The sequence below is a fragment of the Sinocyclocheilus anshuiensis genome, unplaced genomic scaffold (assembly GCF_001515605.1).
Source record: "Sinocyclocheilus anshuiensis isolate Anshui unplaced genomic scaffold, SAMN03320099.WGS_v1.1 scaffold623, whole genome shotgun sequence".
Lineage (NCBI taxonomy): Eukaryota > Metazoa > Chordata > Actinopteri > Cypriniformes > Cyprinidae > Sinocyclocheilus > Sinocyclocheilus anshuiensis.
In genome coordinates, this window is record NW_015548226.1 from 878912 (window position 1) to 892392 (window position 13481).

Genomic DNA, 13481 nt, shown 5'->3' on the forward strand with positions numbered 1-13481 from the left:
TTTTTTTTGGATGCACATTAAAACTGGATATCCTTAAACTCTTACTTTGGAAACATTTTGTCTTCCTCTCAAAGGACATTTTGGGAAGATGTCATTTGTAGGCCTTTATTGAACAAGCTAGCGTTTCATTGTTTTGTGGAAATAAGTGTCACTTGTAAATTGAATTGCTTATGTTGATGCTTCTTTCTTTTAAACCATTTATCAAGGGATCATGGAAGATGGTTCTGTACATTTTGTTTTGTACAATCCTGTGTATATGTAGTATGGCTGATATTTCAGGGCTGTTTGTGTGCAAGAAGAAGAACTGCTAAAGTTTGAGTTCTCACTGTTACGCTGAGTCCAGTGAAAAGAAAGAGTGATGTTTCTGTGAAACTTCTTGTAAACCGTTATAAATAAAGAGATGATTTTAATGACAATTCATGGGAGCTACAAAGTTTGTGTGTGTGTGTACAGGTTAGGGAAGGGATGGACAACCTTACTGGTTGAATCTCAGAATGTACACATAAATTTCACTACATTCACTTGTTTCCACACACATTCAGGATAATGTTTTGATTTGTCACGTGTATGTTGCTGTGTTTAGTCATTCAGATCAGATGAAGTGTAGGTTTCTTCACTTTTTATTTAAATTACTCTTCGGGTTGACTACATTACATTAACACATTTGTAAGGTTTTGCATCAGATAGGAATGTAACACCAGTTTCTTTCAGAGTTGCAAAATGTGGCTTGAAGAAGCCATTTACATGAACATGAACTATGCTAAAAACGTGCAGGGTAAAATGACACTGATTACAAATCAGAGAATGCCAAAATGGTTACATGGCCTGTCAATAGTTCATGTATTTCACACTGACCCAAGATTCTGGGAGATTCAGGCTTTTTTTTTTTTTGATGGTTCTAAATGCGAAAATTATTGTTGATACTCCAACAAAAAAATGAATTTGCTGTTGAAATGTACTTTTTTCCCTTATAGCCCAACAGATGAAAGGTACAACAGGAAAGACAGTTACAAATAAACTAGTGCTGTCAAACGATTAATCGCATCCAAAATAAAAGGTTTTGTTTACATATGTGTGTGTACTGTATATATATATATATATATATAGACACATACAGTATATATTTTGAAAATATTTACATGTATCTACATGTATATATTTATATTCATATAATTTATATTATATATAAATATTTTAATATATAAACAACATTTTTCTGAAATATATGCATGCATGTGTGTGTATTTATATATACATAATAAATATACACAGTACACACACATATGTAAACAAAAACTTTTATTCTGGATGCGATTAATCGTGATTAATCGTTTGATAGCACTAAAATAAACAAAGCAGGCACTGCCCACTTACTCACAAAAGCACTAATAAAATTATGAAAAATTGAGAAAATTAAAAGGGGCATGGCACATTTCAATAACACAAAGCTTCAGTGGGTTCATTTCAGGAACATTTGAAATAATGGATCTTTAAATAAAATGATATTGTTCTGAACATAGAGCTTTCATACTCTGCTTAAACTCTCTCATTCAATAACCAAAAGGCATTGTAGTTTTACACTAGCTCAATCTGAAACCGTAAAACGTAAGAAAACTAAACAGGAGGAAAGTTGCTATCAAAGCAAACATCCAGATGCTAAGAACGACAAGCGAAACAAATAAAAACAACAGCCTGTCCTTTTTCCGATTCACTGGGCCTCTGACTATATAATACCGCTGACTTCATTAAGTATTTTAAATTTGGAGAATATACTGTGCAACTATCTTTGATATGGCTTGACTACAGATTGAAGGAAGAACTGATGAATCCCATAAAAAAGTTTTGGTGCCTATTTTTTAAATTTTCTTGGTAGTACATTTAAACCTTTTCCCCAAATTGTCAATAACCAAAAATCAATATGACCCAAACATTTCTTTGTGAGATTCACCTTAAAATACAAATATTAACACAATGAGCATAATTCAAATAACACTTCTCCTGGAGTAAAAAGAAATCATGATGCTCTGATCACAACAGATTGGCCTAATAAAAAAAGCAGCTTTTACAGTAGTGGGTTTGGAGGCAGTGTGAGCATGAGATTTCCTGTTTTTAAGCCCAGTGTCCAAACATGCAAAAACATCTGTCAATATCAACACTCATCCTATGAAACTGTTTGTACAACACAGTTTCAAGTACAGTTTTGTTAGACGACTTGTATTGCCATACTTTCCAGTTGTAAGATTAACACTGATTAGAATTGATGGACGGAGTGATACGATATCTGACCTTCCTGATAACAGACAGCTATCGAAGCTGTGACGGCTTCAGGTGGTTCATCGGGAATCTCAGTTAAAACTCCAGATCTTAAGGAGATGTTAGGATGTGAACGACCTATTGACGATATATGTAAGGGATTTGAGAGAAACAGACGACACAAAGGTGATACACGGCTGATTACATGAAATGAAGAGGAGCAGCCCTTCGGATCACTTGATGTCTGACTGTCCCTTTATGTTCCTTTGATGTCCATTGAGCTCTTTCTTCCAATGTGGGTAGACTCCTATGTCTCTGAATTGATTCTATGAGCTGAATAAAAAGAGAGAGGAAAAGAAAAAAATAGACTTTCCTTATTAAATGAGCTTTGAATTAACGATGACCCATATGGCTATTCTTCTAGCCAAAATTATTTTTTTTAAATACATGCTAAATAAATATTGTAACCAGTGACACTCAATGAAATATATTTTGAAAATACACCAATTTTCAACCTTCATATACAAAAACAAATGTGGAAAAAATAGCCTACTAGCATGTTTTATGTTCACAGTTTTTCTTCAAACGTGCCATATGTGAATGAACTGAAATATAAGGAAGACATATTTTTAAAATGTAAATATTTTCACAAAAAAAAATAAATAAATAAATAAAAAAAAAGCCAGAAAATATATTGGTAGAGAATATATTTATGTAAATATTTTATGAAATATATTGTTGGCCTTTTTGTTTTTTTTGCATATTTCTAAATACATTTAAAAATATTTTATATTATATATTTTTATAAAATATATATATATATTTTTTTTTTGCCATATGACATTCACAGCTTGTTTCCGCAGTACTCACTTTGTTTAGGTATCTTAAGAGGCTCTGTGTCTCCAGACAAGACTTGGTGCATTGCTCCTCTGAATTGGTACAGCAGCTTTAGGCTCTTTTCCTCTCCGACACACGGGTCATAAAACCCTGGCAAGCCAGCCTGATTAACATGAGACAGATCTAATTAATGTAAAGCACTTGGTGGGAGTTGAAGCAGCTCACTGATGTAAAGCACCAGTTGATGTTTACATGTCTAACCTTTGATGCTTCGGTAAGAATGAGTTTAGAATCTTTCACTAAGCACTGGAGTGGGACGGTCACGTCAATGACCTTTGCTCTCTCACGTTTCTGACTATTGTCTGACACAAATTTGCCGTACCAAGCATTTAGAATGATGAGACCTAGAATAAAAAATATGAATTGCAACACATAAAACATTGCTCATTTAAAACGAATGTTTCATTTTAAGCTGTAGGGACAGCAAAGTGTAAAAGTAACATACAGTTGTGCTCATAAATTTACATGCCCCTTGCAGAATATGCAAAATGTTAATAATTTTAACAAAATAAGAGGGATCATGAAAATTGCATGTTATTGTTTATTTAATACTGTCCTGAATAAGCTATTTCAAATAACAGATGTTTATATATTCTCCACAAGACAAAATAATAACTGAATTTATAAAAAGTGACCCCGTTCAAAAGTTGAATCTTAATACTGTGTGTCGTTTCCTGGATGATTCACGACTGTCTTTCTGTTTTGTGAGAGTTGTTAATGAGTCCCTTGTTGGTCCTGAGCAGTTCAACTGCTCACACAATGCATTAAGAGCTGGGGGGTGTAAACTTTTTGAATTGGATGATCAGGGTAAATTGTACTTATTTTGTCTTCTGGGAAACATTTAAGTATTTATGTAGCTTCTTAACTGCAGTACCAAATTAAAAAATATATGATCTTTAAACAAAATAAGAAAAATGTACACATCATCCTGTTCAAAAGTTTACACCCCCAGTCTCTTAATGCATCGTGTTGCCTTCTTGAGCATCAGTAAATGTTTTCACCTTATAGAATAGTTATGTATGAGTCCCCCAATTGTCCTCCATGTGAAAAGATGGATCTCAAAATCATACAGTCACTGTTGGAAAGGTTTCAAATATGCAGAAAATGTTGGAAAACCAAAAAATGTGCAGGAGCTGGAGGATTTTTCTGAAGAACAGCAGGCAGTTGAACTGCTCAGGAGCAACAAGGGACTCATGAACAACTCTCACAACACAGAAAGACAGTCGTGAATCATCCAGGAAACGACACACAGTATTAAGATTCAACTTTTGAACGGGGTCACTTTTTATAAATTCAGTTATTATTTTGTCTTGTGGAGAATATATAAAGATCTGTTATGTGAAATAGCTTATTCAGGACAGTATTAAGCAAACAATAACATGCAATTTTTATGATCCCTCTTATTTTGTTAAATTATTAACATTTTGCATATTCTGCAAGGGGCATGTAAATTTATGAGCACAACTGTATATATTTAAGGCTGCATGGATATACTGGCTATTCTTATATTCTTAAATATTTTATTATTTTCTTATATACACACTTGCATTACTCTGCAACTTTTGTTTGTTTTTAAAATGAATGGAAATGATTTTGTGGCAATTGCCAGTATATCACACAGATGCTGTCCATAGAGCTTAAGTTGTATCTGAAAGTATTAAAAAACAAACATAAAAGTGCATTTCACAAACCCATTTTAGATTCCTCAGCATCAATAATTCTCTTCACTGACTCTTGCATCAGCAAAACCTGAAAACCAAAGAAACGATAACACAAGAAAACATATCTGCACTGATAAATGGCTGTTTGTGTTGGCAAGAGGGAGATAGTCATTGTTGTCTATGTATTTATTTTACTCACGGAAGCTTCAGCCTCTTGCTTCCTGCGAGCAATTTCTGAAGCAGAATCCTCCTTCTGTTTCTCCAACTCCCTGTAAACAACCAAACAGTCAGGGCCCTTCATCATCAGAGAAACTGAGGTAATGTAAAGACGGGTTTCAGGAAAATGGGCGGTTTCAGAGCAGTAATTGTGGATAATAACTCACTGTTCCTTCTGGGCTCGTACATAAGGCATAATTATAAGCTTCTGGACAGCTAAGTAGATGGCCAGCGGGCCCACAGTGGCATAAAACACAGCGCTGGGTAAAATCTGGTCGGTCAGGTGAATAGGGAAGAGGTAGGTTTGACTGGCTCTATTCAACCTGTAGAGAGAAGAAAATGAATGTCATAAACAGACCACCCACGAGCAGCCGGAGTTGGTTAGTTTGCTGTTCTGGTGAGCTGTGTTTATTGCAGTTAAGCTCAGGTCAGTGCTAACCTGATTTTGAGGGAGACTCCTTGGGGTACACCAATGCTGACGGTTGCAGCCAGAACACTGTGGGGACTGATCTTGCGCTCTGCACCGTATTCAACCACAGTGCCAAAGAACCCAGTCCTGTTGAATACAAAGACTATGAGTTGTTTTTACTGAAACTAGGGCTGGGCAATACATTGAATATATTAACCTAATATAAACTTTACAATGATTTAAAGGACTTTTCAGTTTCAAGTTTCAAAGTACTTGTCTGTGTGTGTGTAAATGCATTAAAATAATCAAAAGTGACATTTTTATAATGTTACAAAACATCTATTCAAATAAATGCTGTTGTTTTGAACATTCTATTCAACAAGAATCCTGAAAAAAGTACCATAGTTTCCACAAAAATATTAAGCAGCAGAATTTTTTTTTTTAATATGAATTAAGGAATATTTCTTGAGCAGCAAATCAGCATATTAGAATGATTTCTGAATGATCATGTGACACTGAAGAGACTGGAGTAATGATGCTGAAAATTCAGCTTTGCATCACAGGAATAAATTACATTTTAATATTTATTTAAACAGAAAACAGTTCAACTGTAATAATATTTCACAATATTACTGTTTTTTTTTTTTGGTTCAAATAAATGCAGCCTTGATAAGTGAAAGATGCTTCTTTAAAAAAAACATAAAATCTAACATTTTGAATGGTAATGTGTATAGATTGGCCATCTATATTGTAAGCTGTAGGTAAAACACATACTTGATAGAACCTTTGACCTTAGTCTGGTCTTCATCTTGGAATTTGTACTGATAGCTCATCATCAGGTAGGAATGAGGAACACCCAGCTGAGGAACAGGAATAAGAACAGATGGATTGCATTCTTAATGTATTAACTTTGTTTTGAACTAAACAAATTACAATCATCAGTGTACCCCTGCATAGGTTTCACCTGCAGGGTCAGGGTAAAGTGGCTTGTTTTGGTGTCCCTGACAATGCTGGTGGTCATGGCAGACTGGCTTCCCCAGCGCCACTGCAGGTACCCCATAGTGTTCTGGTCCAGGTGGCGGGCCATCATTGTAGTGGCACTGGGCCGCACGCCACGTGAGGAGAACTGTAATCCCCACTGGGCAGTCACAAAGCTAGGTGACACAAAATTGATATGAGATTCACAGAAAAGAGAAACACAAATCAGCCTCATCACACACAGATGGACACCTACCAGCGCGCAGTTACGTTACGGAACACTTTCATCCCAAATAAAGGTCCTCTAATGTCCCCTGCACCAAACTCCGTGTTGACAAAGATCCAGAGAGGACAGCAGTATCTGAAGTGGTTAGGGGTGCCTGACAAACATAAACATAATTTTAAAAAAAGTAATTGCGACTTTTTATCTCACAATGACTTCTCTCGCAATGCAAGTTTACGTCTCGCAATTCTGACAATTTCTCTCAGTGATATACAGTGCCGATCCTAGACTTCTGGGGGCCCTACGCAAAACTGTGTTGGCGGGGCTGGGGGGGGGTTGGGATGAGCGGTTATGAACGAATGACTGAAATGCAATTGTCCGTGTTTGTCCGCAAAGCGCTTGAGAAACAGTGTCTCTTCCGCGGCTCGGTACACTTTCTACTCGTTTTTTAGTCTCGAGCAAGACTACGACATTCACATTACATTTTGACTTTTGACTTGATTTGACTGATTTTTACGTAGAAAGGGCGCACCGCATTAAAAGAAATGATCATTCATGTTTTCATAACCACTGGCCAAATTCAAAAACAAAACTAAAATTAAATCATCTTTGAGTGCAAGGGGGCCCCTATGCAGCTTGTGTATTTTGCGTATAGGGAGGATCGGGAGGATTGAGAAGCCCCGTTTCCACCGCAGGAACTTTCCCCAGGAACTGGGGACTTTGGGCGTTTCCACTGCAGGAACCAGGATCTAAATAAAGTTTCAGGTAAAAATTTGCCCCTCAGACAGTCCCTGCTCACGAGGTAGTACTTTTTCAAACTTTCAGGGGCGGGACTTGGGCGCTGAACATGCTGATTGGTTGAGTTCACGCAGCATTGTATTTCAACCACCATTTATTTGCATAATTTTCAAAATATTACGGTTATTGTGAAATGTAAATTAAATGTAGTTTTAAAGGTATTTCAGGCGATAATGTAGTTGTTTAAAACTCAAATCTGCGGTTTATTTATAAAGACAGCGCCTATTTGAAAATGTGTTTCGCCGATTTCGGAGACGTGAGCTCCACACGATCAGTGGGCGCTCAGTGCTCATGTTTCCCGATGAGAGCAGCCTCAACTCGGCTAGTCCTTCTGACATTTTCCGCTGGCTCTGATATCTCATGATATTGTGGTTAAACATATGATATAATTCGTTTTGGGTAAATCTAACAGGTAATCTTTGGTCTTTATCCTATTAATCTATTAATATGTTAAAATGAAAATGAAGAGAAGCAATACTGTTTGATATAATATTTCGTTTCATTGTAATGTATGTACGTTCCCTGAACTACATTTCTGCGGCTATTAATATGTTTAAATGAAAATGAAAAGAGGCAGTGGTGTTTGATATTTCGTCTTATTGTAAATAAAGTGAGGAAAATTGCAGTATCCAAGGCGAGCTGACTGACGATGTCAAGTACGCTGCTGTTTGCAGAATTACTGGACTTGCGTCGTCCCGTCCGCGGGAGTTCACACTCCCGAGTCGAACTTGCGATGTCTGAATTACTGAGGATGCAAGTCCGAAATTTGCATACTTGGTATTGAGAAACGTGCGCAGACCTATGTCACCAGACTATTTGCCTATTCTTCACGGTACTTTAGACCGCACTGGAAACACAGACAGCAACAGGTCTGGGAGAAAAAAGTTCCTGGGACAAATTGTTCCAGGTAATTTCGGTGGAAAAGCGGCTATAAACATGCAATTGCTAGTTACTAATTTAGAATGGCAAGATATTTGGAATTCTGATTTTTTCACAATTCTGACTTTTCTTGCAATTGCGAGTTTACACTAGTCAACATTTGAAGTGGATCAAAACCTTTCATCAAAGTTCTCCTAAAACCTAAAACAAAATGTGTTCTTGTCTTAGGACAACTTTGAAAAAGTTTTTCGATCCACTTCAAATGTTGACTACTGTATATCTGATTTCTCTGAATTGTGAGGTATAAACTCACAATTGTGAGAAATAAAAACAGAAGTGCAGATATAAACTTGACTGACTTGTCTGACTTTTTTCTCACAAGTTATAGGGTCCAGTTCTAAAGAACAGAAGACTGACTTTTTGTTAAACAGAATTGTTTATATCTCACAATTCTGACTTTATGACATACAATTGAGACTTTATGTCATCCAATTGTGAGAAAAAAGACAGAATTGTGAGAGATAATGTCGCAATTGCGAGTTACTATGTTAGATTTGCAAGATATTTGCAATTCTGATTTTTTTTTACAGTTCCTACTTCACGCATTGCAAGTTTATATCTCGCAATTCTAATTTCTCCGAATTGTGAGGTATAAACTTACAATTGTGAGAAATAAAGACAAACTTGCAATTGCCTTTTTTTTCTTGCAATTGCGAGTTATAAAGTCCAATTCCGAGGAAAAGAAGACTGACTTTTTGTCAAACAGAGTTGTTTATATCTCACAATTCTGACTTTATAACTCGCAATTGAGACTTTATATCACGCAATTGTGAGCAAAAAAGTCAGAAGTGTGAGAGAAAAAGTTGCAATTATCTTTTTTTTTTATTCAGTGGCGGAATGGGCTTCCATAAGGGAGATAGCGACATTGCGTTATGCTCAATTGTAACTACTGACCTCAATGGATTGGGAAATATGCATCCTGTTGATCTCAATGTGGGGAAAACCTCCTCCTGGTACATCCTCAAAGTCCTCTTCATATCGGTCGAAGAGGTCTGTCACATCTATGCCAACACTTATTGTCCCCTGAATGAAAACAGACAAAATGATGAGTAAAACAAATATTCGGACCAATTCTGTGACATGAAATGTGCAGGGTTTCTGCAGAGTTTTTTTTTTTTTTTTTATGTAATTGAAGATCTTTTTAGGACCTGTACAAATAAATGTAATACTGTATGTCTGTACAGAACAAACCCAACACTGTGCTGCACTGATGATGACGTATTTTTGCAGGCTGACCCAGAAGTCAGCATCAGATTTTTTTGTTTTGTTCATCATCATAATCTTCACAAATTAACCCAAATTGAATTTTGAAACCTAAATACAATCGGCAGTACTAAAAAGCTAAATAAGCAACACCATGGTCGCATCACCACCACATAGCTTCAAACAACTTTCAGTCTTCATTTAAAAAACATTTTCCCTGAAAGTTTGAGTTAGAATAGTTTGTAAGAGTGTGATTATAAACACAACAAGGCTGTGAAAGTGAACTAGTGAGTAGATCAGTAGTTCTAGCCACCTTTTGACAAGACAAAAAAAAAAGCTTAAAAACACAAGGCAGTTTTGTTGATGTATTTGATGTTGCAGAATAAAATGTAAAAATATCTTAAGGTTATGTCAATAGAAGATATTTCTGGAATTTATCCAAAAATCCAATCAAAAACGTATTGACCTGGAAGGGCTAAAACTTGCTTATAGGTTTTGGTCTACAAAACTACAGAATTCCTGCAGAATTCTATTTATCACTAGTAGATCATAAGAAATCACTTCTCATAAATGCGTGGTATACACTGACATTAAACTGCTCTGAAACATACAGAGCAGACTGTCTCATGATTCCAGTTTTTTCATCCACAAAATTAAGACCTTCCAAAATGATTTTGTTATGCCATTTAAGATACTGAAAATATTTTATAGCCTTAAATTTGATCAAACTGAATTGAAGACCCTGTGTTACAAACTTTCCTGATAAATTACAATGTGCAAACTGTTCGTGCAAACAGGTCTACAAAAAGAGAAAAGACCAAAAAACAATCAAGACAGCAGTCCTCAATCACCCTCAGCAAAAAAGCAAAGATTTGACTGCAATTATCTGGCCTATAAACAAATTGGCAATATTGAATCTTTGAAATTACATCAGTTGGAGCACAACAAACTTCATTTTGGGAAATAAAAACCAGTCTTGTCATTATCTCCCGCTGTCATTCTGGTCTGGAATGTCCACCTTAGGGTTTGTTCTCTGCTGGAGTCTCCTCTCATCTCTCTCTCTCTGCAAACGTTCATATTCCTCCCTGATCTCTGCGGGGGTTCTCTTCCTTTCCACCACCTAAAGATATCAGGGATCAAGCAAGCAGACGAGAAATTAGCATGGCATGCAACACACAGTAATACAAATATTAGTTAGAATAAACACTGTCAATGCAGAAGATCAAACTAACCTCCCAACCTTCCACCTCTAGGCCTTTCTTCCCAAATATGTCATATATGGCTCGGGATTGTGGGTCACTGAGAACTAAGCAGAGGTCAAATAATGAAAGTCAAATAAAAAATATCTCCGTCACACTTTATTGCAAGGTCCAATTCTCACTATTAACAAACCATTAACTATGACCTTTGCCTAAAAATCTCCTAATTTGCTGCTTATTAATAGTTAGTAAGGTAGTTGTTAAGTTTAGGTATTGGGTAGGGTTAGGGATGTAGAATATGGTCATGCAGAATATGTGCTTTATAAGCACTAATAAACAGCTAATATGATAATAATAGGCATGATAATAAGCAACTAGTTAATAGTGAGAATTGGTCCCTATACTAAAGTGTATATCTATCAATATCTCTTATTATTTGGACTACAAATAGCAATATTTCCATTTTCACACTTCTACTGTGAACACACTACTCGCACTATTTATACTACAAAACGGCATAGAATAGTGCACAAGTATGTGAATTGGGAAGCATCTACATTTCTAAAAATAGTTTTACTAATACAACTTTAAGTCAGTATTCAGTGTTTTTTTTTTTTATCTACCACAACCCTTTTAAGTAGAAGTTTAAATTAATACTTTATCCAGAAATTAAAAACATTCAAATCTGCATGGCTTGCTTTATTTGTGGCCACCATGAAATTCCTTGTTACATGGAAATGCTACATAAATGTTTTTTTTTTATTTTTTTGAACCCTCAGATTGCAGATTTTCAAATAGTTGTATCTCGGTAGAATACTGTCCTATCCTAACAAACCATACATCAATGGAAAGCTTAATTATTGTGTATAAATGAAATTATGATGTATAAATCTCAATTTAAAAAAATTGACCCTTATGACTGGTTTTGCGATCCAGGGTCTCATATAGTGAGAATGTCGAGCTCATACTTGAAGAAACCTTGATTTTATTCGGACACAAACTGAGCAAAAATATGCAATTTGGTGCAGATATTGTTATTTATATGACCATTAGGTTCTGCCAATACTATGCCTTATTAAAAAAAATGTAAATGCTTAGTTTTATGATAAAAACTCATAAATTTGTATTGAGGTGCAAAACAATGTAATGCAATAAAACAATGTTTAAAAAATTTACAAATAAACACTCTTCAAAGGCATATTTGATACATTTAACCTGATTTTTCAAAAAATTATGTATGGCTAATAAAGTAAACCCAAGTTGCTTATGTCCAGTTACTGTTTAACAAGAATTACTAACAATATATTAGTCACCAAGTAGTTTACTTTATAAAAATCATTAAAGATTTCAAAGCAAAAAGACATATACTATGACCTAAAGTTTTATAATTATACTAAAAGTTTTTTTTTTTTAATTTACAAATTACAAAAACAATGAGCTATCAATCAGACAACTTAAGGCGGCATGTAGACAATTGTGTACAACAAATTTTCTGCCTCAGAAAATCATATCTTAAATATAATACACCAAGCTTTAAGGTTATTTGGCCTTTTAAGTAAAAAAAAAATAAAAATCCTTTAATCTGTGTACTGAAAATTGTCATATTATTCCTTGGGACAGTTCTAATAATTACCCTCATACGCCTGGTGTACATAGTTGAAGAGTTGCTCAGCCTGCCTCTTTAGCTCAGGGTCTCTGTGCTTGTCAGGGTGGTACAGCATACAAAGCCGCCTGTACGACGACTTCAACTCCTCTTGAGTAGCCTGCGGACCATAAGATAGATAAACAGTAGATGACAGATGTAAAGATTGATGGATGGATGGCATATCAAGCAGAGTCAACATAATCTGAATATTTAAATTAGTTGGTTCAGCCACTCCCTGATAGCAGGCTTCTGGTTGGCTGTCCTGCTCAGGTAAGACTGTGCCATGGCGCGCTTTTGTATGAAAGGGGTCATATGACGTTGCTAAAAATAACATTATTTGGTGTAATGCAATGTGTTTATGTGGTTTAAGGTTCAAAAAACACATTATTTTCCACATACTGTACATTATTGTTTCTCCTCTATGCCCCGCCTTTCTGAAACGCGTCGATTTTTACAAAGCTCATCATTCTGAAAAAGCGAGGTGTGCTCTGATTGGCCAGCTATCCAGTGTGTTGTGATTGGCCGATTGCCTCAAACGTGAGACGGAAATGTTACGCCCCTTAACATACTGTGATGCCGTCTCCCAGCAGGACGAGACAAAACCAATAAAACCCATTACAAATGAGGCATTTGTTGCATATCCAGTGGGGACATAATTACTGATTATAATGACTTATACTGTCTTTTAACGCGATGCGTTGCGTATTGCGCCGCGTAAACATAAAACCATGTCTGCATTTGTGATTGGAGTAAAACAACAAACAACAAGCATACTCTACACTGCTCAAAACTCGTGTTTGAATCATCAGTGGCAAATTATTTAAATATAAAAAAACGTACTTACAGGCTGTGAGTCAGAAGCGCCAGACTGTCCTTGCAAAGTTGGAACTGCCCAACTTTATAGAAACAGCCTTTGTGCCACAGACACATTGTAGGCTAATGGTTCAAGAAACAGTCCTCATCCTCCATAAAATGTGCTGCACACATCTGAATATTTGGGTTGAACTGTTCTGGAACAGTGTTGTAAATACAACTTAACCACTGATTTCTAGTCGTGTCC

General features: G+C 35.8%; 2 protein-coding genes across 2 annotated transcripts in view; one reads left to right on the forward strand and one right to left on the reverse strand.

Annotated features, from left to right (window-relative positions):
* Positions 1-311, forward strand: part of phf13 (PHD finger protein 13) — a 15040-nt gene extending 14729 nt beyond the window's left edge. Inside the window, exon 5 of the mRNA XM_016441400.1 lies at positions 280-311. Coding sequence (XP_016296886.1) covers positions 280-311 — 32 coding nt within the window. The remainder of the gene's footprint in view (positions 1-279) is intronic.
* Positions 312-1315: 1004 nt separating this feature from the next.
* The window catches only part of LOC107654392 (dnaJ homolog subfamily C member 11), a 13853-nt gene continuing 1687 nt past the window's right edge, over positions 1316-13481 (reverse strand). Inside the window, 15 exon segments of the mRNA XM_074186881.1 lie at positions 1316-2586; positions 3124-3253; positions 3352-3494; positions 4842-4899; positions 5011-5080; positions 5195-5350; positions 5467-5583; positions 6211-6296; positions 6401-6590; positions 6671-6741; positions 6744-6794; positions 9269-9397; positions 10596-10697; positions 10810-10883; positions 12410-12539. Coding sequence (XP_074042982.1) covers positions 2561-2586; positions 3124-3253; positions 3352-3494; positions 4842-4899; positions 5011-5080; positions 5195-5350; positions 5467-5583; positions 6211-6296; positions 6401-6590; positions 6671-6741; positions 6744-6794; positions 9269-9397; positions 10596-10697; positions 10810-10883; positions 12410-12539 — 1533 coding nt within the window. The 3' untranslated portion in view covers positions 1316-2560.